Consider the following 27,168-nt stretch of genomic DNA (forward strand, 5'->3'; position numbering starts at 1 on the left):
CATCCCTGGTAATCCAGACCTTCTGCCTTTTCTACCTAGTGGACAGGCTTGACCTGCAACTTATCGTTCAGCACATTCCAGGTTGCAAGAACCTTCTTGCAGACGCTCTGTCCAGGCCGGACAAGGTGCCCCTCATCTAGTGGCAGCTCCACCCAGACGTGTTCAGCACGATCTGCCAAACGATGAACTCCCCCTACATCGATCTGTTTGATACTTTTCAGAACTGCCAACTGACATCTTGCATCTCACCGGTTCCGGATCCGTAAGCAGTGGCAGTCGATGCCCTCAGTGTCCCAAGGGAAGGACTAAGGACTTCAAAAGAACCTGACACTGATTTTGGTCTCACCCTGGTGGCCAGCGAGAAGTTGGTTTGTCAGTCTCCGAGACCTCGCCAGTGACAACCCCTAGAAGTTCCGGTGTGGCTCAACCTCCAGTTACACCCACACACCAGGTTACCACACCCTAATCCCACCAGGTTTCGTCTACACACCTGGTGCATCTGCAGCAAGGCTTAAGGGCCAAGGAGTACTCGGCTAGTGTCCAAGGCTATTGCATTAGCACATCATATGTCTACACAGGGACTATATAACGACAAGTGGTACTCTGAGACAAAGACCAGGCTCCAATGACTGCATCACCCCAGTTCTTGGCTGAGTGGGGCAGTCAGGTAGCCTAGTGGTTAAAGCGTTCGCTCGTCACGTCGAAGATCCGAATTCGATTCCCGACATGGGTACATTTCTGGTGTCCCCTGCCGTCATATTGCTGGAATATTGCTAAAAGAGGCGTAAAACCATACTCGCTCACTCACTCACTCTTGGCTGAGTTTCTAGTTCTTTAACTTCAACAAATGGAATGGTCGCTCAATGCCGGACATCGCTGTTCCTGATTGGCTGGTGCCTATGGAGAGTTTATTGTAGATCACATCTGAAGGTATGCCCACCTGCCTTACTGTCTATAAAGATGCATTAAGGAGTAATGCAGGATAATTGAATTTTTTTTGTAAAATCTAAATATTTTTACATTTGTATATGTATCCTGCATTACTGTGTCTAAAGTGCCCTCTCTTCATTGTGCTACCTCCTCATGAAGTTTCAGATGTTATGTTTGAAGCAGTAATGTAACATCGCTTCCGGGGCATGTGCCAACTGTGTGAGGGTACTGCTAGTCAACTGGTTGGAACATCTTTTCTTCAGCAGCTGGACCTCTCAGAGTTTTTCTTTTTGTAAAAAAACCAGCAGTTAATGTATTTAAGAGTAATGCAGGATAAGTATACAAATGTAAAAGATATTTAGATTTTATTAATTTTGTTCATATCATGAACATTTTGTTGATATTATTTTGTTAAGAATTCACCAATTCCAAATATTTTATTATCAAGAACCTCAAGACTTACAAAGTTAAACCTCTTTGTGCATGATCATAGCCATAAGAAGATTCTGAGAATGTTTTATCCCAAATTTACAGAAACTCTCATTAATGTTTGTCTATCAGAAGGATGAGAGGGTTAAGTCAATGAAATAAATGAGTTATTCTTACTAGAAATAAAATTTGTTGTGAAATTGTTTAATATGTATTGTTGAGAAGTATTTAATTGTTTCATATTTGTCAATTATTTCCCATTATACCTATGCAGGTAACTTTGGATAGCTTTTGTTTAGTGACTTCCTATGTTGACATTGTAAACTGTTCACTGCACATGCATGTGAGCTTAGAACATGTTAGTTCTTCCTGTAGATCCTTACTGTTACAACACCATGATATAACTGAAATACTGTTCAAAGTGGTGTTAGACCTAACTCACTCTCTCACCTACTGGTACCAGAGATTTGTTGATAGATTTGATGTAATTTGAAGGGTTTAAAACCTCCTTATAAATTAAACTTCTGTGCTCTTGACTCTTCATGCAGTGACTTTTGGACAGTATCAAAAAGGACATATTTTAATCAAATCTGAAATACAATGCTGGTTTGCTATGAAGCTGAATACCACATGATATTTGGCAGTTTACAACATGCAAAAACATGGTTCTTCCATACAGATTCTAGGTAACAGTATCGACAGTCAACTCTGACTTTCTTTCAAATTAAAGAGAATCTGACCAATCCTGGTGGTGACCAGACAGGAATATGGATTATCAGAAACAGTAAACATCATTTCCTGAAGTTTTCACTTAAGATAAATTTGAGGTAGAAGTATATTTATAATAAAAAGTATGAACATTACGCAGTCCACATATTTTGCCGACGGTATTTGCTTGGTTTATATCTCTATATAAAGCGATCTGCCTGTCCGTCTGTCTGTCTGTCTGTCTGTCCGTCTGTCTGTCCGTCCGTCCGTAATCATTTCCTTTTCCGGGGCAGAACTTCGAAAACCATTCAGTGTATTTGATAGAAACTTGGCAAATCTATCAGTCACATACTGAAGTTGTGCCTTTTACTATTTAGGAATTTTGTAATTTTTTATTTTTTATGTTTCCATGGCAACAAGTTGGACTTAGGTTCTATAGGGTAGAGTTCGTTTCCGGAGCATGTCTACCAGGCACATACTGAACTGGTGCCTTTTGCTATTTAGGAATTTTATATAAATTTCTTTTTTACATTTCCATGGCAAGTTGTATTTAGGTTTAATATAGGCTGGGTTCACTTATGGAGTATAACAAATAAACTGTTACATATTTCCTTGCCAAACATTGCATGTCTATATATAAAGCACATACTGAACTCGTGCCATTTGATATTAAGGAGTTTTAGAAATGTTTATTTTAGAATTTCCATTGCAGCTATTTTGACATGGGCTAAGAGAAATGTTGGGTCAGTTACCTGGTTTGGGACCATAACATGTTAAAATGGGCGGGAGATAAAGATGACTTCGTTGACTATACGCTTGTTTAGTTATTGTTTCTTGTAATTTGTCATTTGTTTGCATATAAATAACCCACAGAAACACACTTGTTTTACTTTCCATTTCATATTGATGTGACCATGGTGGATCTTCTGTTGGTAAACAATGTATGCTTCTTAAAGAACATTCAACCCTTGACTCATTACATACAGAATTGCACATTTACTTGTGGTTACTTTACAGACAGCTGCCGGGGGAATATGTCATCTTTCTGATGACTCTTGTTTAAATCTTAGTTTACACTCAATTTACAAACCAATTATTGTCAAAAGGGAGTAGATGCACTGTTGTAAAAAAGCTATTATTCATGATGAGAATTTTTTTTTATGTCAAACATTTGTCAATTATTTGGATACTCGGTATGTATGCGAGAGGGGACATAACAGAAATGAGTAACTGGTATGTAGGTGAAAAGTTGTTTGTACACCAGGTATATCACTGCATGCTGACATGAGAGCAGCCAATCAGCGACGTCGAGTTCACCTGACCGTGGAGCTGCCGTGGAGTGCCGACAAGGCTGTTCAGCAGCTTGGACGCTCACATCGCTCCAATCAGTCCAGGTGAGTCGGTCATTGAAGCAGCCTTGTATGAGGCTGTTGACTGCAGATATGATTCATTAATAGCCTATTAGTAATTGAAACAAGGTGAAAAATCACTGTCCCTGGTTAAATGAGAACACCTTGGTCACAGATCTCAGATTGTTCAACTATACCTTTATCCTTTCGTATTTAGGTGTGATTTTTTATTTGATGCCCTAGCTGTAGTTCACAATACACACCATACCCACAGATTGTACTACATGTTTATCCGTTTATTTGGCTTTTTGAGACCCATGTTCAGCTCTCCTCATGGTCTGATATTTTCCATAATTTTTGTTATCTTGCCAATTCGGTTGCCCTCTGTTGGCATGAGGCCCTGGGTTTATATCCCTTGCCTCTTCTTTTGTACTTTGGTAGTTTATTTTCAGTTATCACCCATTTTTGTGTTTTGTGTTTGGTCATAGACCCAAGTCAGGACTGCTGCTCACCATTTGTCCTGATTGCAAACTTGATTGTATGGCTGCAGTTACTGTTCAGAGTGCCACCATCTAACTCTTGACCTCCTCGTCAAGTACCTCTTTGTCTGCTCCAAACGTCGCAGTGAACAAGGAAGACAGATTGACGTTGTCTAACCCATGGCGACACCACTCAATTTGGTGATTCTCAATGTTGCCGCTTCTCAAACCATGCTTGATCCTCGTCATCAGCGGCTGTCAACCCCAATCCCTACCCGTACAACACATGATCATCTGTCACGTCATACAGCAAGCCACAATCATCACTCCTGTTTAGAGTCACAGATGCTCAGCTCTCCTCATCGAGCCCTAGCTCACTTCTCCGCTCTGGCCTTGTCCCAGTCAGCCATGGAGATGGACCTCAAATGAACCCAGGGAATCGGTCGTCGCAGTTACAGTCTGTGATTACTTGGCAGGCGAATCTACTTAATTCCCTCAAGACTCACTTTACCCATACTACGGCGTCAGTCACTCTCATGAGACGCCAGGGTCTTCTTTCTGGCCGCATCAACAAAGAGACCTGGACTTCAAACAGTACCTGCAGTTCACTGATTTCCAGCCAGTCGAGCAGCTTGAGACAACTCTGCATACACTTGCGGCGATTGAGGGGAATACGCCATTTCACCCAGCTGAGAACACAATCTTGAGTATGGTCATCTCTTCCCTGCTCACAGAGCCATGCTCTTGGAGAAGCAAGCCATTGACACAGTGGACACTGTGGAACACATGTAACATCAAGCTTCTACTCCCCGATATTCCTCGTCCCCAAGAAAGGTTTGACCCAGATACACATGATTCACAATAAATGTTATATTTCACATATATAATGTTTATAAATATATTTCTCGATATTGGAAAAAAGTAACTAATTTTCAGTAAAAACAGTATTCAGGCTTTCAGAATCAATGATTGGGTGACCCAAATGACATCAGAGTTCTTTTTAATGATAATGGAAATAACTTAAGTAAAATGTCCTATAGTCAGATACGTTTGACTGCATGTGATCATTGCAATCAAAATATATCACACAGCATTTATTAAATTGCATTTTCCACAGATATGAGCAAAAAAATAACAGACATGTATTGGCTATGAAATGTTCATTTTGCAAAAATAACTTGATAACAAACACTGGTACAAATATCAAACAAACTACACACCAATTCCCTGGCCTTCAAAAATTGGTTTACTGAGAACACAGCAATAATCTTCAACTGCAAAACCTGATGTATCTGATGTCAACCTAAATCAACATCAAAAGTGCCCGATCTTTGGCTTAAAAATGTCTTAAGTTTAAAAAATTATATGAAAGGTTTATATTTTCTCCATATGACATTAAGGACAACCTATAACATAACATATCTGATGCTCTTTTAGGCATTGTGTTTGAAATCTGGGAAATATGTAAAAAAATACAACGTGAATGTTCATTTGAATGCCTTCTCAATAAGGGCGACTTCACGTGCATCTACGTTGTACTGGCGCCTTGTTTATGCAATTGCGACCGGTTCATCAATAAAGCATAGCACATCATCAAATTCTATCCAAATTTCATCATGACGAGATGGCCACTTGTACGTACAAGTCTTGCCTTTGTCATGTGTTTCCTCCATGAAAGTTATTTTGGTATCACTGTCATCTATGTATACTTCGAGAACCTTCCCGATGAAACAGTTACTATCATATATGGCAGCCAGAAATCTGCCAACAACTGGGACAGCAGGTTCATGTGGTGCAGCAGGTTCATGTGGTGCAGCAGGTGTATGTGGTGCAGCAGGTTCATGTGGTGCAGCAGGTTCATGGGGTGCAGCAGGTACATGTGCAGCAGGGACGTGGTGCAGCAGGTACATGTGGTGCAGCAGGTACATGTGGTGCAGCAGGTGCAGCAGGTTCATGTGGTGCAGCAGGTACATGTGGTGCAGCAGGTTCATGTGGTGCAGCAGGTACATGTGGTGCAGCAGGTACATGTGGTGCAGCAGGTGCAGCAGGTACAGGGGATACAGAAGCCTGTGTGGGCTGCAGTATATGCGTTTCCTGGGATACGGTTGGTCAACAGGGTGACGGCGCCAACCAGCACTTAAGTCATTGCCGCTTAGACAACCTGTACAACAGCATGATACAGTTCTTGACAAAAAGAACCCCTTTCTGCTGCATGACTGCGTGCAACTTCATTGTACCATGTACAACCTTTGGGTTAGAGGTAGATATGACCTGCGCAGCCTTCTCTACTTCGGTAGTAGAGTAGAATCTATATTGGATTGATTTTTTATTGTGTCTCGCCCAATCATAAAAATCGTGGGCATCTTGAATTGTCACTTTTCCTTGTTTTACTGCCTGGCGTTTACATGTCCCTTTTAGTCCATCAGAGGGACCTTTCCCGTGGCCACACTCAAAATAGTTCCAACATTCCTTGCATCAGGGAAAGTGGTTTTCAGTTCAGGTAACATCAGTTTGAGGATTGTGAGTACCGCAGTCGAGTTGTGCTGATTGACGTCAGACACATAGATAAAGTTTTTGTGTTCCAGTTTGTCCAACTTGTAGTATACCACTACAGGGTGAAGCGTGACATTTGTTGGGTTCCAGTTTGTCCGACTTGTAGTATACCACTACAGGGTGAAGCGTGACATTTGTTGGGTTCCAGTTTGTCCGACTTGTAGTATACCACTACAGGGTGAAGCGTGACATTTGTTGGGTTCCAGTTTGTCCGACTTGTAGTATACCACTACAGGGTGAAGCGTGACATTTGTTGGGTTCCAGTTTGTCCGACTTGTAGTATACCACTACAGGGTGAAGCGTGACATTTGTTGGGTTCCAGTTTGTCCGACTTGTAGTATACCACTACAGGGTGAAGCGTGACATTTGTTGGGTTCCAGTTTGTCCGACTTGTAGTATACCACTACAGGGTGAAGCGTGACATTTGTTGGGTTCCAGTTTGTCCGACTTGTAGTATACCACTACAGGGTGAAGCGTGACATTTGTTGGGTTCCAGTTTGTCCGACTTGTAGTATACCACTACAGGGTGAAGCGTGACATTTGTTGGGTTCCAGTTTGTCCGACTTGTGGTATACCACTACAGGGTGAAGCGTGACATTTGTTGGGTTCCAGTTTGTCCGACTTGTGGTATAGCACTACAGGGTAAAGCGTGACATTTGTTGGGTTCCAGTTTGTCCGACTTGTAGTATACCACTACAGGGTAAAGCGTGACATTTGTTGGGTTCCAGTTTGTCCGACTTGTGGTATAGCACTAAAGGGTAAAGCGTGACATTTGTTGGGTTCCAGTATGCACTTTGGATTTCATCCATACTGGAACATGTGAAGTTCTCAGCAAAGTCCATCTGTATGATGATATGGCCATCTGGGAGTGTATCCTTCAACTCATGGATAGCTGCATATTGCGACTTCACTCTTCCAACATGGTCACGGAAATCAGCATATTCAAGTAGCATATAATTCTTGAAGTCAGTGGCATTCTTTGTTATCTTCACCACCTTCATTTTCTTTTTTCCCTCAACATCCACACGCTTCCACTCATCATATTCTAGGTCATCCCGAATGGTTTCCAGCATCTGATCCATCGCGTCCACAGATACACTGTCAAACGCCATATCCCGTGATTTCGGAACTTGTAATCCAACACTTTTCAGACATTTGAGTTTCATGGCCATATTCTGATTGTTGCATAAGCAAGTCTTTCTTTAATGTGTGATGTGAGCAAGATGTATCTGGGCCGTAGCCTACAAAGAGATGCAAATGACTGTTTCATATTCTGGTTTTCAATCTTGAACTTGGCATACACTTCAGACAGATAATCATTCATTATTCTTGTTTGATGATTGACACCATTTAGGCTCTTGGAATACATACGCTCATATCATCTCTCTCCATGAATTTGTCTCTTAATCTGCTCTGCTACGAGAGTGAGACAGGCTCTTCCACGAATCTCTATTACCTTAGAGGTGGTCCGAGATAAACTTTTTTGTGACAAGCCTGTAGCCTTGTTCAAACATGACACCCACCTGTACTCCTTAAGTACTTTCCCTCCTACAAGAGATGTCTTTACATTCACTTTGCTTTGCTTTTTGTTGGATGTGACACTTTCTTTCATTTCACCAACAGTGGCTGGCAGTTGACTGGGATCATTTCTGGTTGTTGTAGAAGGTGTTGCTTCATGCTGTTGTTGCAGACTGTCTGTTCCTGATCCGAGCTTTTTTCAGTATTGTTCCATGCACGGTTTGTCTGTTTGGGTGTCCTATACTTTGCCTTCATCCTCTGATATTGTTTCTTCCATTTCTGTTGCTTCTTTTTGTAGCTAGAACGTTGTTCAGTCAACTCTTTTACTATTGTATTTGCTCTTTTCAGTGCACACGAGTGTTTTGGTTTTCTCTGTTTATTTGGAAAAGCCATTTTGACCAAGAAAGGACCTGGGCGTGACCTTGACTGCCGAGATGCATCAGTACTTCTTGATACCATGTTGACCTGGTCAATTTCTGCATTGACGACCACATCCGTGGCCTGAACTACGCTGGCACCTTGTTTTTTATTCTTTTTTTTATTTGGATCCCGGTATACCTTTCTCAAACTATCTTCTTTTCCTTTGTTTGCATTTGATCAATATGGTATTTTGTACGACTCAAGCACGTTCTTTGGCTAGATATTGACTGTCATTTCTTGCCTTTTGGTTTTCTGCATCCTTTTTGCCATTTTCTAAAATCAAACCTTGAAAAAAACATGTTGAAACAGTCGTCAAAGTGAAAGAGCTGTTTGCACTAAAGAAATAGCCACCTTTTACTAATTTTCATACTTTGTTCTTTGTGAAATATGATAATTTCATCAGATACCTTACATTAATCATCAGATACGTTAGGTGGTATGTAGTGAGTTAATTTAAAGTCACATCGGCAATATTTCAGCCATATTGGTGGTATGGAGAGTGTTGGCACGTCGCGCATGTGCATCAATAAGATTCAGCTTATTGAGATTACTGAAGTTCAATGAACATCTTCCGATAGTGCTGTTGTTTTCTAACATATCTGACAAAATTGTATCTGATGACAACTTTGCGAATTGGATAGATATTTCGAAAGAATACTCATGTCAAGGTTTCGGATGGACATTTCTTATCAGGCATGTGCGGCAATGAATCATGCTTACATATCTGATGAAAAGTATCTTACCCTGCTAGTATAATTTTGTGATTCATTATTTTTCTTTAAGTTGTTGATGTTGGTATGTGACACATTGTGTCATAATGTTTGTTTAGTTGGTGTGTGACTTCTGCACACAAAAGTGTCTGATGTATCTGATGGTAAAATCAGGGACAGTAGAATATTGCTAGCCAAAGATATTTTATCAGAACCATTGCTTGAAGAAACTGCTGGTAATGATGATATATGATCATTATGCATGAAAAAAAATGTAAATTGCAGTAAAAATGTACAGAATATTTAATTATTCAGTTGTGAATTCACACATTGAGCACAGGGACAAGCCTCAGAACAAGCAGAAGTCAGGTTCATACAGTCTGACTTTCATTGGGGTCTCTTCCACACCACACTTTGTTTCCAGTGTCTCTCCTATGACTGATAAGAGAATCTTGTGGCACACATCCACCTAGCTCTCTCCAACTCACAATTGCTACGCCAGTGCAAAGCTCTGTGAGACCTCCCAACAACAACTCCTGCATCCTTACCCCACACGATTGCCCTTTACATTTTACTACTGCTTTCATGGACACAGAAGTTACACTTCATTCATTCACTATCGGGCAAAAAAAGTAACAGGTCACGGTCAGCTTAAGATTATTGTAAAACATGGTCACATCATTATCTGTTTTTTGGGGCATGGTTTGGCTATCTATTCATGCATGAATCATTACAAACATCTATAGTTATATTACATTTCAAGCTGTATTTTTCAGTTTGTCTTCTTTCTTTTTTTGACATTATCAGTGGTCCTTTGTACAAACTCCTAACTACCAATCTTGGAGGAGAGAGGAGATTCGCTGCTGCTGTTGCTCGCAGATTACAATCACTGGGTAGGTTAACGTATGTTGTTCTTTTATCAGCTCATCTGAGAGACAATCAAGTGAGTTTGTGTCAGGGTCTTGTTTGTCCTGTGTTCAGCATGTATCACAGACCAAATCAACCATTTTGAGAAACCTTTTTGTGGCCATTAGTCAACAATTCTCTTGAATGAAATTTGGTACATGGGTCATCCTCGGAAAATGTCACATTTCCAAATGACATAAATTTCTTAATATTTTCATTTGAAAGCAGAATTATTGTAATATCATTAAAATATGACAGTTTGAGGAAATCACACAGTAATACACATAAGTATACAGAGTAACAAAAAGAAGAATAATTCTTGCAAAAATCCTAGCTCTGTTACATCTCGGCCATAAATTTTGTATTTTGGCAGTATCATCTTCAGATTTTCAACAGAAGTGCCCTTTAACTTTTTCAACACCATAGGTCGGTTTTCCGGCCAAGAAGCATCGAGTCCCCCTGACACCGTAGGTCGGTTAACCGGCCAAGCCGTAGTCACGTCAAAATAGTATATATTTTATGGACCTACTTGTATCATTCATTTATTAAAGCTATCACATTTCACAATGTCTGAAATACGTATTCCATTTCAGTTTATCATTTTTTATCGATAAATTAAAAAAATATTCACTATTTCCTGCGATGTTATTGAAAATAAAATTCTCGGACACACATTTCGACAACGGGTCCACATCGAACATGTCAAAGAGCAAAATAAAGACGTTTTAAACAAATCTTTAAATATATTATACAAAGTAATAAATAAAATCAACAAAAATATATCTAAAAGTAATGAAACTTACATCTAAGTTATTATTTCCATCTTTTCGTGCAATCGCGTGTAATGTAAGTCAAATGACATCTCGGCTTTCGTCGCCATGAATTCTCGGCTCGGACACGATGTTTAATGCAAAAATATATGCATGAAAAATCGGCAAGAAAGCGTCATTAGAAACCAGTTTTAATCTAATGAAATCGCTTGTTATAACTTCGAAAAAAACCAGGCGATGTTTCGAGCGTGTAGATGAAGGGATAAGCTTTCCAGCAATGTGTCATATGCCATTCTTCGATGAATGTTATTCTTACGAAACCTCAAACGGGGGTATTTCTTCATGTTACTGAGCGAACAGCCGCTGTTATCGAAAAATGGGTGATGACAGAAACTATTTATAATTCTTTTTAAAATGATTTTCCAATTATGTAAACAATAAAAATAAAACAGAAATAGGTAAGTGTATTTTATGAAATCTTATATTTGCCGAAAATCGTCAAGTTTTCGCTTCCTTGGTCCTTAATCTGGATGTTAAAAACGTGTTAGCTTACATTTTTTTATTTACAACAAATTTAATTAAGTTGTAAATGCATTATTTTAAATAATGTGAAAAACATAACTTTCATATTTATAAACCATAGGATCAGACCTTTCAAATGGTGTATAACATGTAGTAGCTGATATATTTTACAAGCAGATATTTTCTTTGATAAATGTTGGCTTCATCTATCATACAAGAGTCTCTGGGAACTCGGTGTCCCAGCAGTAAACACTTCTGGTTGACAGGTGTTGAAAGAGTTAATGTCAACTGTCCGTATAACGTTGTACAGGAAATAGTATCCTGCTGCCTAATGCTTTTGTGCATGCCCAAGGCATGAAACCTCAATTCTTTTGTGTGTGTTGTAGACTGTAAACATCGATTATTATTTTTTGTCATGCACCCACGCAAAAACCCTACCCTACCCTACCCTACCCTACCCTACCCTACCCCACCCCGCACGCACGCACGCACACACGCACACACACATCCACACACATGCACACAATTTCGCCTCACAAGTGTTCATTGTCTATCTGGACTTTCTGAATGAATTTCTTTTCAAATGTAGGGATTTTGTATGTGTTGGTGATGTGACGGGCCTTATAGAAAGGGTTTATAAATTAGCATTCATTTATTTCCTTATATGCAGGATCGCTTTATTCGCTGCCAAGAGAAGAACAAGATGAAGAAGTTTATTCTCGTGAATCACAGCTAGTGACACAAAGAACATACAGCTCTTACATGGAGCTGATGATTGATATGTCATTTACAAAATACATGATTAAACATCACCGTAATATATTAATACATACAGACCTTCTCTGATATATTTAGCTGCTGGGGCGGTGGGGTAGCCTAGTGGTTAAAGCGTGAAGACTCAGGTTTGATTCCCCACATGGGCACAATGTGTGAAGCACATTTCTGGTGTCCCCTGCCGTGATATTGCTGGGATATTGCCAAAAGCAGTGTAAAACCATACTTACTCACTCACTTTTTAGCTACTTTTATTATCAGTTGCTTGTAAATACATTGCATAGGAAAATAAATGTTTCTTGAGTTGGGTATTCAGAGAAATATTGAGGTAACATGAGATTCAGAGCAAATAGTTAGTGCATTTCGAAGATCGTCCGCTGATTCAGCAAATATGATGGCATCATCCGCATATACCGGTAATAGGATCAGAAGTTTCATATATATTCAAGTTAGGTCATAAGGAATATTTTCTACAGAATTAAGGCCATCAAAATTATGTTCCATGAAAGAGTCGTTCACATACAGTGTAAAAGAAAATGGTGACAAGTTTTCACCTTGTCGAACTCCAATATTCAGCCATCCTAAATGAGCTGTGCAACTATGTCACTTCTCATTATTACTGTTTTTGTCAATGACTTATTCCGAGTCAGATGACCTTGGAAATAAAAGCCTTGGTCTGGAGATGAAAAATACACTCTCCCTGAGCGTTAAAAATGTCCAAGGTTGACACTTATGAATGTAAAATGTTAAATCATAAGTCACTGAAAAAGAAAACCCAATCTCCTTACTATCAGTAGCTATCACTAATCTTCAAACTCCCTGGGACAGCTGGTGCCACATATACACTGATGGATCTAAGAATCCTATCAGCAACACTGCTGGTTAAGGGATCTACATCGAAAGCTCTAAACCCCAAGCACATTCAGTCTGCCTGTCAGAGGTTCTGTCAGTATTCACTGCTGAATTTGATCCAATTCATCAGGCGCTCAAACTCATACTGGAGCTACCGGGAACAAAGGCGGTCATCTTATCAGAGGGGCGGTCGGGTAGCCTAGTGGTTAAAGCGTTCGCTCGTCACACCGAAGACCCGGGTTCGAATCCCGACATGGGTACAATGTGTGAAGCCCATTTCTGGTGTCCCCCCGCCATGATATTACTGGAATATTGCTAAAAGCGGCATAAAACCAAACTCACTCACTCACTCATCTTATCAGACTCGCTAACAGGAATTTCTTCCGAAGGAATCTGTAAGGAAACTGCAAGCTGCTGTCACGATGGGAGACTGGTCAGTCAATTTGGATCTCCTGGATGCTATCTCCATGTACCTATTCATCCTGGATCCCATAAATATTTCCAGTTTGCAGTAAACAGACACTTTTACGAATTTCAAGTCGTTCCATTTGGCATATTGATCAATCGTTTACAAGGAAACAGACCTGATCATCAGGTTTGCACATATGCATCTAGTTCGGCTACACAGGTATATAGACAACTTCCTATCAGCATAGGAATCAGCTCCTGTAGAAAACAGTTCATCCAACTGAATTTGCATCTGGGTTTCCTTGTTCATCCTACCAATTCCAAGGTCGGAGCCAATAGAGGATACAGTGAACGTGGGGGCTCAAGATTCTGTAGGATCACCAAAATTGGATGTCCTCGTCTATTTCCCGCCAAACCTGAATTGGTGGAATTCAGAGAATGTAATGATGGGAATTCCTTTAGTTTTTCCATCCCCTTTTTACAGTCGCCTCATGCTCAAGATGGGTAAGCATGAGAAGGATCTTCATATCAATTGCATCAAGATGAGGGCAACCAGCTGAGCCCTCGAGACATGGAGTCATTTCTTGACCATTTGATCTTGGTGGCTACAGACAACCCCACAGTGGTAGCATATGTCCAGAGACAAGAGGAAACAAAGTCAGTGAGTTTGATGAATGAGACGTCATTTTTCAATGCCTTGGAAGACTTGATCTGCTGCAGGATGAAAGCTCATCATATTCCCATGCAATACAACATCTTGGCAAACAGTCTTTCCCGGAGGAACAGGATTATGGTACCAGAATAGTTTCTCTATTCAAAGGTATTCAAGTGCGTAATGTGGGCATGGGATACTCCTTAGCTGTATCTATTTTCTACTTGCCTCTACAACAAACTCCCAGGCTACATCAGTCAAGCTCCAGATTCATAAGTGCCACAAGTGGATGCTTACAGCATGGAGCTTTATCAACCAGCCTTACAGCATGGAGCTTTATCAACCAGCCTTACAGCATGGAGCTTTATCAACCAGCCTTACAGCATGGAGCTTTATCAACCAGCCTTACAGCATGGAGCTTTGTCAACCAGCCTCACACCATGGAGCTTTATCAACCAGCCTTACAGCATGGAGCTTTATTGACAAGCCTCATACCATGGATCTTTATCAACCAGCCTTACAGCATTGAGCTTCATTAACCAGCCTTACAGCATGGAGCTTTATCAACCAGCCTTACAGCATGGAGCTTTGTCAACCAGCCTTACAGCATGGAGCTTTATCAACCAGCCTTACAGCATGGAGCTTTGTCAACCAGCTTCACACCATGGAGCTTTATCAACCAGCCTTACAGCATTGAGCTTTCTTAACCAGCCTCACACCATGGAGCTTTATCAACCAGCCTTACAGCATTGAGCTTTATCAACCAACCTTACAGCATGGAGCTTTATCAACCAGCCTTACAGCATGGAGCTTTATCAAACCAGCCTTACAGCATGGAGCTTTATCAACCAGCCTTACAGCATGGAGCTTTGTCAACCAGCTTCACACCATGGAGCTTTATCAACCAGCCTTACAGCATTGAGCTTTCTTAACCAGCCTCACACCATGGAGCTTTATCAACCAGCCTTACAGCATGGAGCTTTATTAACCATCCTTACAGCATGGAGCTTTGTCAACCAGCCTCACACCATGGAGCTTTATCAACCAGCCTTACAGCATTGAGCTTTATCAACCAACCTTACAGCATGGAGCTTTATCAACCAGCCTTACAGCATGGAGCTTTATCAACCAGCCTTACAGCATGGAGCTTTATCAACCAGCCTTACAGCATGGAGCTTTATCAACCAGCCTTACAGCATGGAGCTTTATCAACCAGTCTCACAGCATTGATCGTTGTCAACCAGCCTCACAGCATTTAGCTTCATCAACCAGCCTCACAGCATGGAGCTTCATCAACCAGCCTCACAGCATGGAGCTTCATCAACCAGCCTTACAGCATGGAGCTTCATCAACCAGCCTCACAGTATGGAGCTTTGTCAACCAGCCTTACAGCATGGAGCTTCATCAACCAGCCTCACAGTATGGAGCTTTGTCAACCAGCCTTACAGCATGGAGCTTTATCAACCAGCCTCAAAGTATGGAGCTTCATCAACCAGCCTCACAGCATGGAGCTTTATTTCCATAGAACATATGGTCTCTTGTTGCCAATTGAAATCTCACAAAACATTAATGATTTCCATTTGCATGATAACCAACCTGATTAAAAGGAATAAACTCGCTGGGGTGGCATCACCTTTGGAAGGTAGAGTAACCAGTTGATCCTTATTGTCTACTGTGAGTAGGGCACATCACAGGTTTAACAGCTGGAGTCCCCTTTTGAGATCTTCAGAATAATAGGTCCATAGGAAATGACCATCACAAGAACCAGAAGTGGGATCGGGGCACAGATATAACAGTAGTTCATTGGAGGTTTATCACGTGTTTGATAATGTCCCTGAATTTTCTGAATTAGTCTTTTTTAAGCGATTCAGTAACGATGTTTACTTAATCTTGATCCATCACATTGTGACTAATTGTGAGATTCATTAGGTACCCATGAACAACTATTAACTATCCAAAGATTTCAGGATGTCATAACCCACCAGTTTCTCATTTTCTCGTGAGGTTTGACGTTTTGCCCATGCGCAAGAGCATTGGGCAGCAGAATACTATTCCCTGTGTAACTGTTTCTGGATATTTGACATTTCAGTGGACTTCATTTGAAAGTTGAAAGATTTTTATTGTGTGATGACAGCCAAAATAGAGGATTTATGGCTATGATGTAATAGATGTAGTATTCTTAGAATTATCAACAAAGGTAACTATTGTTTGATGTCTCTCATGTTACCACAGATTTTGACTTTAGAATGTGATATGATATGAAATACTGATGTGATGAAATATGTTTCAGAAACATAAGATATTGTCCACACACGTACTGATACTGTCAAAAAGATAAAAGATACACTAAATAACCTGTCCATATTCAAAAGAGCCGATTGTTAGATTTCAGCTATATCACGAGCAAGTGTCCTATATATGTCAGGGGGTAGCCTAGTGGTTAAAGCGGTCGCTTGTCACGCCGAAGACCTGGGTTAGATTCCCGACAAGGGTACAATGTGTGAAGCCCATTTCTGGTGTCCTCCACCATGATATTGCTGGAATATTTCTAAAAGCAGCGTAAAGCCTCACTCAAGTACAAATCACATGTGATTGTTTGAAATGGAGGAACGGGATCAAATATCATGGAAAGCTCATCATGATTTTAAGACCGTAGAATATGGAGCATGGGCACATTTTGTTGTTTTTAGTTGTTTATTTAGAAATATAAGATAGCTACGCGATAAATCGCAAAGAACAATGAAGAACGAAGCGTGGTTTATTTCACGATAAAACAATGTTCATCATTTCTTGAGATTTGAACATGCGCACACAACTTGATGACGTTGTAAATGGGACATTATTTTTGAGAGGCAATTAAGTGTCTATTGAGTTGTTCCTCATAGATAAGCTGGACAGCGCAGATGAACGCAATGGCCAAACGATCGCAACCAAAAGTGGGAGACATATGACAATTGGTATTTAGAGAAAAGGTGCATATACACTACTGCCTAAAAGTTCATTCCCCTAACACGCGTTGAGAACGCGTGTAACACGCATGTGACACGGGTGCTCAACGGGTTGCACACGGGGTGTAACGCGTGTAACCCGGGACCGGGTTCCAGTTGAAGTTGACAAAATGATCAAATGAATAGTGAGATAAAACAAAACAGTGAGATGTGAAATTTGAGTTAATGAGCGGCCATTGAGCTGTGTTCACCAGACCGTAAATACAAGGTCGGCCCGTCTTAATTAGTTTTCGGTTGTTAGACTTTTATGGCATGAACCATTCCACTAGGATCCCGTCTAGCCATTGTGGCTAGCTAACAGTAGAACAGTAGTGAATTTAGATTCGAGTTTTTCGCTAGGGGAACCCCCGTGTTGACACGATTGTCGCGGGTGGGTAAATGTTCGCCATTAATAAAATGGTTGTTTGTGGATTGCGAACATATTCATTTGCCCACACGAGTCATTCCATTTGATTGCAAATATAACGTTTTTCGTTCGCCAAATTTATGCTTTAGACAGTAATTATGATATAGCCGTCACCACTACTAATGTCTCATTATTTCACGTAGGAATATGTCCCATTTCCCCACATCCCAGTTTCTGTTTTGTATTTTGAAAGAATAAATAAAAGAAGTTTTTGTGTGGGACACTTTTATACTAATTATAAGAGGATATTGTAAATGAATATGAACAGCCATGCTGTCTGACTGTTGATAGAATTTGAGATCTTCACAATCACCGGGTGTGACCATGTAGACAGAATCTCGTTAGGGTTTGTGATTTTTACATTTGCCCAATGACCATAGTGAGTATTGCTGGGGATACCAAACGTAACAGTTTATTATTAGAGGTTGTGAGTACCTATACCACGTAGATAGGATATCTTTAGGATTTTAATCCTTCTTTGAGAGGCATTTAGAAGTTGGAGTACTACGTTAGGATAAGATTTATGGGTGACTTTATTCCTTTCTTTCTCTGTGGGTAATCCTTTCACGTTGATTGGAGGAAGTCACTCAACCAGGTCATGACAGTTCGCGAGTTTACTCACTAACTACTGTGAGCGTTTTTGGCATAACATCTTTTCTTGTATAAACATAGAAACGATGCTCACTCACTCACTGTTAATCTTCTGCAGTTTGCTGGCAAAGTGGGGATAAACCTCATTGTCAAAGACGATCAAACTCAGTTCGAATCCTTGTTTATATGTGACATCTCCCAAATGGTGACATTTTCATAAACTTGGCAAGTGATGATGAATTTTAATATTAATATTATTATAGTTTATGAAATTTTTAATAAAACTTTAATAAAATTGTGCTTCACTCTCACGAAAAATATATCTGTGAGTAAATTTATATGTCACGTTTCATCGGCATTTTTCAGTGATATTGGGACTACATGAAACATGGCTGGTTTTACATTTCTGATACAGGTGCTTGACTGACTGAGTAGTTCATGATCAATTAGATATGTTTAAATCAGTCAAGTTTGCAACAATAGATGAATAAGTTGATACATTTGGACCGCAGTTACCGATTAACAACTTAAGACATAGAGACAGGGAGGAGATATATAACCAAACCTGTGGTCCTGTTCAGACAGTTGACAGTTAGAACGTTGGATTAAATGACAGTAACGAATTTGAACATTCCCCAGTAATATCATAAAATACATCATAACTCATAACAGTCCGAGAAACAGCTTCCAGCCATATACTAGTATTGAAGGGACAATCGCTTTTGACAGTTTAAAAATAAACTCACCTTAAGGTGCTTGGCAAGTCAAAACTGACCTCCCTGAATGTTTTTTAGGTTTAACAGCAACTATGCTTGTGGATTTCAGAGATAGACATGATTTGTTAGCTAGATGTTATTACAATAAGCGAAAATGTCTTAAAAGTCCACAGTTTGTTTAATAGTACAAAAAGTGTGTTATAGATCTATCAACGTTTTCTTTTATTGAACATAATATTTGCACTATATTGCTGTAAGCTGTAAATAATCTAGCCTCCCCATGTACGTAACTTACATATATTTATGTATGACCAGAACAGCAAATAAAGTTCTGGTAGATAGGTACCTCGGAGATTTAACGTGCGCTTTCCGACTTAAGCCTATCTCGCACACGGGGAAGCACTTATACTATTAGGGTAAAAAAGCGTAATGATTAAATAAAGAAGTGCACCCCCCCCCAAAAAAAAGAAAAAAGTTTACAGCCTATTCTAATAAAGTTAAGGGGGTTGGGGTTTGGCTGGGTGGGAGTGGGTGATAAAAGAATATTCAATAATATGGAAAAGTTTGGGCCTGGGGGTGGGGGGGCAAGCGTGGGAAGGCACGGCGTCGGCTGGCGAGCATGTGTGGCTAGAAGTCTAGCGGCGGTATCCTTCTAGTAGTCTCCTGGTTAGCTTCTCATCCTGGGGGTCGGGATTCTGGTAGAGACTCTTTGCATGGAGGGCGGCGGTATTGGCGACGAAGTGGTTTGAGGTCAGTACGCCACTACTCTGGAAGAAGTGGTACAAGTCTGTGTAGTTTGTGATGTCGTACTCGATGTCCTGTCCCCCCTTCTTGTGCACCATGACGAAAGGGACTCCTTGTTTGGCGTAGAGATGTTCCTTTGGGGTGTTGATCTGGTCAACCTTGAGATCCGGCCGGGCCTTGTAGTGGTTGATCGGAATGTCTGACTTTTCCACTAGTAAATAAAGTTCTTTGGTATGACCTCTTTTATCCCTGCTGACGTTATCCTAATGTTCAATTTCAATCTGCCTCACCAAGCGTAAGAAAGGATTGTACATGTTCTGATAAACCACACTGATGTGGGCAAATATCTATTTTCTATATATATATATTTGTGGATATGAAGCATTCTAGTTATTTGTGGATACACTGGGCAGACAGAATCGTGTTTAATTCCAGGCCATCCTGATCGTCGTTTACTTCTATAAGGTGTATGTTTTGAGGCAAGATCAAAGGCGCCGCACAGCATTTATTAGATAACAGACGGGGTCGTCCATTTCGCTTTAAACAACCACCCCACCCTGTCTGTAGGAGTTACATAATCGGTGCGCAAATAACTGTGTCAAGTCCACTGCCAGGCTGATGCGGTGTCAGTGTCAGCGATGAACATGAATGCTCAAATTATAGACCTGTAGCACTCATAAGTTGCTTATCTAAAATATTTGAAAAGCGTATATTCAATTCTCTGATAACAGCAAATATAACCTTAGAAATAGATTCAACATGCAAACAATCAAATATAGAACACAGACCTATGCTTAATAATAATTTCTTCTGGATATGATCAACCTGTGGAACCCTCTATCCGATGAAGTAACTAATGCTCGCTCATTAAAAGAAATAAAATCATTAATTAATCGTTCTGATGCAATTATTAATAATTTTGACTTCAAATATTTTCATAGATCATGCCAAATTGTCCACTGTCGCCTTAGGCTCGGCTGCAGTGACTTAAACGCTGATAAGTGTAGACGACATGTATCAGACATACCAGACTGCGCTTGTGGATATCACCTTGAAGATGCAATTCACTTTTTCTATAACTGTCAGAAAATATGATAATATCAGAAACACTGTGTATTTCTACACATATGGGTATGGTCTAAAAATGATATTACGTGGCAGTAGTTAAGCAGTTCTACAAACATGACTCTTCTTAAATCAGTTCACGACATCATTGTCAAAAGCAAAAGGTTTGAGTAGCTTAATTTCATGCATGTAGTAAAGGAAAACTGCATCACCTTATTTCACAGACACCACTTGCTTCAGTGTATTGGCTTCGTTTATTTCATTTGTGCATTTTGTATGTTTATGTTCATCACTCTCTTATATATATCCAGCTGTTGTTAAGTTGTTACCTGGAGAGGTATTACATAAGCAAGTTTTGCTTGTTTACCGATCCAGATTTCTTTTGAAATAAAAATACGTTTAAGCCAACACAGCTAACCCTAAAACACATGATTGTAAACTATTCAAAAAGGGGCACTAATCTCTGGCTTCTTCTCGTGTGTCGGACTCAAACTCAAACTCATTTATCCTTAGAATAACATGACATACAATTATCTACAATTTTTATTATGTACAATTTAACAAAAATAATAAAAATAGGATACGTGGATACTAATACAATTTACCAATTGTATTGTACACATTGTTAAGGAATTTAGATAGGCCTTTTAGATTTCTTACACTGTTAGTGGTCATAATTTTCTTAAATGTTTGGAAACTTAAGATATTGCTTATTTAAGAGTTCATATCGCCGTTGGTGAAAAGCTTCACATTGGAATGAATAATGCAATTCATCTCCCACAGCGAAAGATTCACAGAGTGGACACTGGCTGTCTTCCCTGGGAATGTTCAGCCATCGACTAGTTTCAACTGGTAATCCTTGGTTAGAAAGTTCTGACTTTAATTTTGAGAGCAGTAGATATTTCGCAAATGAAGGCTGATTCTTCAAGTAATACGACCTTTGGATTTCCGCTTGGGCTTTCTAGCTGCCGTGAGTCAATTTGCTCGTTAACGCAACCGAGCGTGACAAGAGACTGGGCTACCAGTCTGCAAGGACAGCTAAATAAGCTTACGCATTTTTGAAAACTGATTGGTTACCCGTGATCTATGAAGATTTCAACAAAGGGCGGCGCATGGTTATTAATTTCTTCAGCCTAAACAAACAGACAAATAACGTCGAAAGCTCATCGGATGTCGTTATTTGGAAATACCCCTGATGGTTACAGTTTAATAATAAAAAAGTATCCCTGATTGAAAGCATTTGCGGATTTCGGATTGCGTGGATGATACAATTACTACTCCCTTGTTGTCATCCACATTTTCTGGTATAACCCTACACTTGTGTATTTGTCGTAATTCACTTGCTGCTCAGTTAATGAATTTATAACATGTATACTTAGTTGTAGCACCACTCAGATTATAAAGGTTCAAATTTGGTCTTTCTTGTACCTGGGGTAATTATTCAATCTAAATCCAGGTTTGAAGTGAGGTGGAATGTGAGTTATGTGACATGCACGTGGCAGCCCAGCAAGAGATGTATGATCAGTTGCTTTACTTTTTTTGTGAATCAACTGATCATTCCCAGACATCAAAGGATCAACAGGAAATATTGATTAATTACTGTTATCTTGCACAGTGGATATGTCAAAAGTAAGTGTTTACATGTGAAGGTAGGTTTACTAAACCTAGGGAATACACTCATATCATGGCGTGAAGTACAGATGTAAAAACAACATACTTTGTTCAAAGGGTAACTGATAATACACTGACTGGTTGTTCATTGTTATCTAACTCAACGTATGTTTTTAAGAACCGTGGACATTATAAAAATAGTTGTCACGTGGCCTTTCTCAGCTAACTTGGCACCTATGTGAAACAATTGAAACAAACTAAGTGATCAGTTAAGAATCAAACACGGGTTATAATATTCGATACATTTAAATAACGTTTAAAAACGATATATTTCAATATTTTAATATATTTCATATATATTCCAAATATTGTTTCCAAATAATTATTATTAAAGTATTTGATTCTCACAGAGACATTTGACATCGAATAAGTATTTTTGTACAGCTGCAGACGCAATGGATATTGTTCCTTTATGTTGATATTCCTGGATACATTATAACTTTGGTAGGTTGTAATAATGATATTTGCATTTTGTTTTCATTCATTCGCTGCAGCTTTGAACAGAATCATTCTTGTTCCTTTCCGTTTGGTTGGGAAGTTTTTCGATGCGCGATAGACGTTGTATTCACAAGTATTTTCTTTTGTAAGTGTGTATATGTTACAGTCAATGTGTAAAATATGATTCACTCAGGCAATTTATTAAATATCTAAATGTTTCAGTCATTTTACAAATTGGCTGAATAATCCATTCATTTATTTAACCGACTGACTAAAAATGATAAAGACGATCAAAAGAGCTTAAACACATCACAATATATTAATTATGCTAAGAAAAGAAGCCAAATAATACAGAACTCTACTTGGTGATGATATTAAACATAAACAAATATTTGGAATTCGTTATCATATTAATAAAGATGGACATATTTTTCAGTTAATTTGTAAAATAGACTGAATATTTAGGCATTTAATAAATTTCCTTAGTGAAATCTGTTTACATTTTGAATGTAAACATATACACACGGTAAAATAAGCAATGTTCAGATGAAATATTTACTTTGTGTTGCAAGTCAAAATAGTGTACACAAAGATCGCACAATTACCACGCAAGTGACTTACCAAAACTGCATCACCATTACCGATGCTCCCCACAAATATACCTACATTTCCAAAACTGTATTTCATTTTTGTTGATCAATGTGACCATACGTCCTTCTGCTTTCAATAAAAATGCGCTTACGAATGGCGAGCACAGGTCGCGAACAAGTCTAGATTTCTGCTATATCATCCGGGTACTCACTGGGAAAATACAGTAATGCACAGGCAACAACTACTCCCGCAGAATTGCTTTAGATCAGTGCTCCTTTGTACGTTGAAATACTATATATTGTGAATGCCAAAATGATGTATCAAGGATCAAGTAGAAGATACATTGACAGTAGCGCTGGGAGTTTAATCAACAGACCCGTGAAAATAACACTGCTGTACCTAATTATTTATTTTAGATGACGCAGTCAAAGCTCACTGTTTACTTCTCCTGGCGGCCATTATCGAACGGCCAGCTAAAACACAACCCCGCGCTTACGTCTACAGGTCTCTTCCTGTAGTACGGTAATTAGTATTCTCTCCCTAAAGTGTATCCTCAATGATATAACCCACCCTCATTAATTACATGCTGCTCTTTTCCAGCCTAACGGCTATGGAGCTGAGGTAAAGAGTCCAAGTCATCATAAAGTAATAAGGGTCCAATAAAAACAATGCGCTGCCAAACCTCATACATATTATCACTGAAAGTCGTACTACAGACGGTTAATGTCAAATCACAATAAAAGCATTTCAATTGCAATAACATGTTCGAGGACCATGTATCCTCTTAACACCATCGGATTTAGAAGCAATGGTCGTATAAAACAAGACAGATCTATTTAAACACAACAGTATTCATGTTATTCCCACAAAATCACATGAAGAAAGGAGACACTAGCAAATACATGTGTATTATCATTTTTTGTCAGGTTAACAGAATTTTCTCTCCTTGTTACCACCCCCAGGTTCAGCTTAAGACGGGTCCTCCTTTGGTCAAAAGTTTGGTCCCCCTCTAATGAGTGTGTCACGCGTTGCACATGAGTGGCGGACGGGGTGCGTGACCAACCCGATGCACACTGGTTGCGTAACGCGTTGCCCATGCATGTAAGGGGAATGAACTTCTAGGCAGTAGTGTAATCAACATGAAAATTGTGAGAATACCAAACTTACCCCCCCTGTACATAAAATGGAGAGTCATCATTATTTAAAAACGAGTAAATGTTTCCATAGGTTGTACAATTTATTGACATCCTTAAAAAGACTCTTGCAGAACAAGGCTGGAATTCCTGAATCAGATTTAGGCTGGACCAACGAGTCCATGCGTAGTCCTATCAGAACTGCCCAACAAACTAGGCATCCGGGTAGTAAAGAACATGGATTTCAACGTGCAGGATTTGAAAAGCATGTGTACTGTCAATTGGGTATCAACATATATTTTTTCAATCTTTTTATGGTTTTAATCAAGGTGCTCAAATGATTTGATGCACTTCTGTTTTATTACAATATAGCTCTTGATTGTCGATCAGATTGTCTGGGCGCCATCCTATTTGTTGAAAGCAAATGCAAGTGATATGAGAGGTGGAATCTGATTGGACAATGGGAGGGACATAGGAGGGGCCACTCATGATAGCCACTGGTGGTGCTACAAATTGAGCCACGAATTGTTCAGCAAGGGTGGAAACTGGGCTTCTGTTGTCAATTAACACCCTTGCCTCGGGAAGATGACCTTGTTGATGTGAAGCTTTTAGTCTACCTAAACATTCAATTGAAAGTAACATTTCTTTTCAAACGATCTTGTCTAATTAATAATTGTGAATCCATAGACTTGTAAAATATGCTTAATCCTGGATGCCCAACTTTTATAACAAATACTTTCACCATGAATAATGTCTTCCAATGGGACATGTATTTAGATTCCTCATTATGGTGCTGTACTTTACAAAGCAAAGATGTATTGGTTACAATAGTCTAAAACTGAATTTCAAATGAAATTGTTTGAACTCTATACCATGAAAACCTAACGTATTGAAATAAAAGACAATGAAATAAGATATACAGGAATCTCAAATTCTATAAATTGATTTATTTTCAATGTGAAGTTGTCATTATTGTCATACCAGGATAGTCTTCTAAAGAACTTGAAAAGCATCACATTATCACGTTTTTGTATATCGTGGGTGAAGGTGAGCTTTTGTACCTGTTGTACTCTAGTTATCATCAACATACTGTATGTGTTTTTGTATATGTATCAGGTGCCCTAACAAAAGGGGACAGACGGGCAGCAACAGGAGCTGACTTGACAGAGTTTAATTTTGACACACCTTATGGACGAAGTGCGCTGAGAAGTATGTACCACTGCATCTGCCAGGTAGGTGGAGCCCTGCACCAGGGACATTGTCCAGGTACAACCCAGTTAACTAACACTGATGTACCACCAACAATGATGGAAGACAGGTCCCTCAGGGTTGTAGAAACAGTTTGTTAGTTGTTAAACCTCACTCTGCAATATACTAGCTAAATGACAGCAGTCTGTAAAAATCAAGTCTGAGCCAAACAGTGTATGTAAAAACAGGTCAAGCTTTATATGTTAAGGCAATGAAATAACTCCTTCCCAGATAGCAGTTTTAAGCGATGCATCCCTCCAGTGTTATGTATGGACAAGTGTATGGCAACTCAGTCTCTTCTAATAGGATTTCTATGAATTTGAAGATGTTATGTGCAGCTATGAATGTAAGACATGTTCGACTGTCTTCCTGTTCCAGAAAAAACTTGTTCCAGGTGTTTCTTTATCTAAGATGACAAATGGAGTGTATGATTTTGATGAGTTGAACATGCTGCTGCAGGTAAGTGCTCAAAAGATGCTCAGTTTTGGATGCTGCATAAGAATAAACTAACAACTAACTTTGAATTTTGTTGAACTGGGAGTAAATGCTGCTTATTTTGATGCATGGAAAATGTTGACAGCGAGTTTGTGCTATCTGCCTATCAGTTTACACATGATTTCAGCTAAATTTGTTTCCAGCGTATTTTATATGTTCAATCAAACACAAAAGTAACCGGAAGTTCTGACCTGCTACAGTTCCACCGTCATCCGAAATACTGATTACATTAATGATCTGGTTTGAACTATAACCAGTTACTATGTATATGTTAGTGATATCATGGAACTGTTCTGGGTGAACAATACCTTCCAAATGGCGTGCTGGTTTTCTTGAGCAAAGAGCCGGAGTCACAGGAGACTAATCACAATTTTATTTACAAGAACAATTAACAATTTACAATATACTTAGAAAATAAGTGAGGGGGCCACAGAGAGTCGGTACAACCTCTGAGCTGTGGGAGAGAGATCTGTTTGGTGAGAGTCAAACCCCTTCTCTGCCCTATCATGTTGCTACAGTATGTATTTAACAAAAATTTGAATAATAAAAAGGAATGTGATTGGTTGATACACGATTGGTTGTGCCCTATGCTAAATGAATGGCTAGACAGAGGGGAATACTTAATCCTGTTGATCCTGTTGGATTGGCACTAATCTTGTTGACATATTTACTGGATGCTTTGAAAGAGATTATGGTGTCACTATAGACGGGCTTGTGTTGGGGCTAATCCTTAATGCACTATAGACAAGCTTGTATGGGGGCTAATCCTTAATGCACTATAGACAAGCTTGTGTGGGGGCTAATCCTTAATGCGTCTAAATTGCTGAATGTTATTCTAATATAGGTGATGACAGATTTACAAAAATAAAATAGTTCAAGGTAATCTATAAGACTATGTAGACATATCTTTTGTCTGGGAGATGGGATCTTGATACCTTAGGCTAGCATTTATCTAAAAGCTTCAAATCAATTAAACTATACAACCTAGTCTACCTAAACGGACAGGTCCCATCCTCATGGAAGGAAGCTCTAGTAATCCCAATACCTAAACCAAATAAACCAGCAGACCAGGCTAACTCCTA

At 39.4% G+C, this 27,168-nt stretch overlaps 1 protein-coding gene across 1 annotated transcript in view; it reads left to right on the forward strand.

The window, feature by feature from the left end:
• LOC139447195 (uncharacterized) overlaps window positions 1-27,168 on the forward strand; it is a 467,168-nt gene that overhangs the window by 333,781 nt on the left and 106,219 nt on the right. Inside the window, exons 21-24 of the mRNA XM_071228411.1 lie at window positions 3,332-3,461; window positions 9,904-9,989; window positions 25,460-25,575; window positions 25,970-26,050. Coding sequence (XP_071084512.1) covers window positions 3,332-3,461; window positions 9,904-9,989; window positions 25,460-25,575; window positions 25,970-26,050 — 413 coding nt within the window. The remainder of the gene's footprint in view (window positions 1-3,331; window positions 3,462-9,903; window positions 9,990-25,459; window positions 25,576-25,969; window positions 26,051-27,168) is intronic.

Source organism: Haliotis cracherodii, unplaced genomic scaffold, assembly GCF_022045235.1.
Source record: "Haliotis cracherodii isolate W230 unplaced genomic scaffold, xgHalCrac1.p SCAF_7, whole genome shotgun sequence".
NCBI lineage: Eukaryota > Metazoa > Mollusca > Gastropoda > Lepetellida > Haliotidae > Haliotis > Haliotis cracherodii.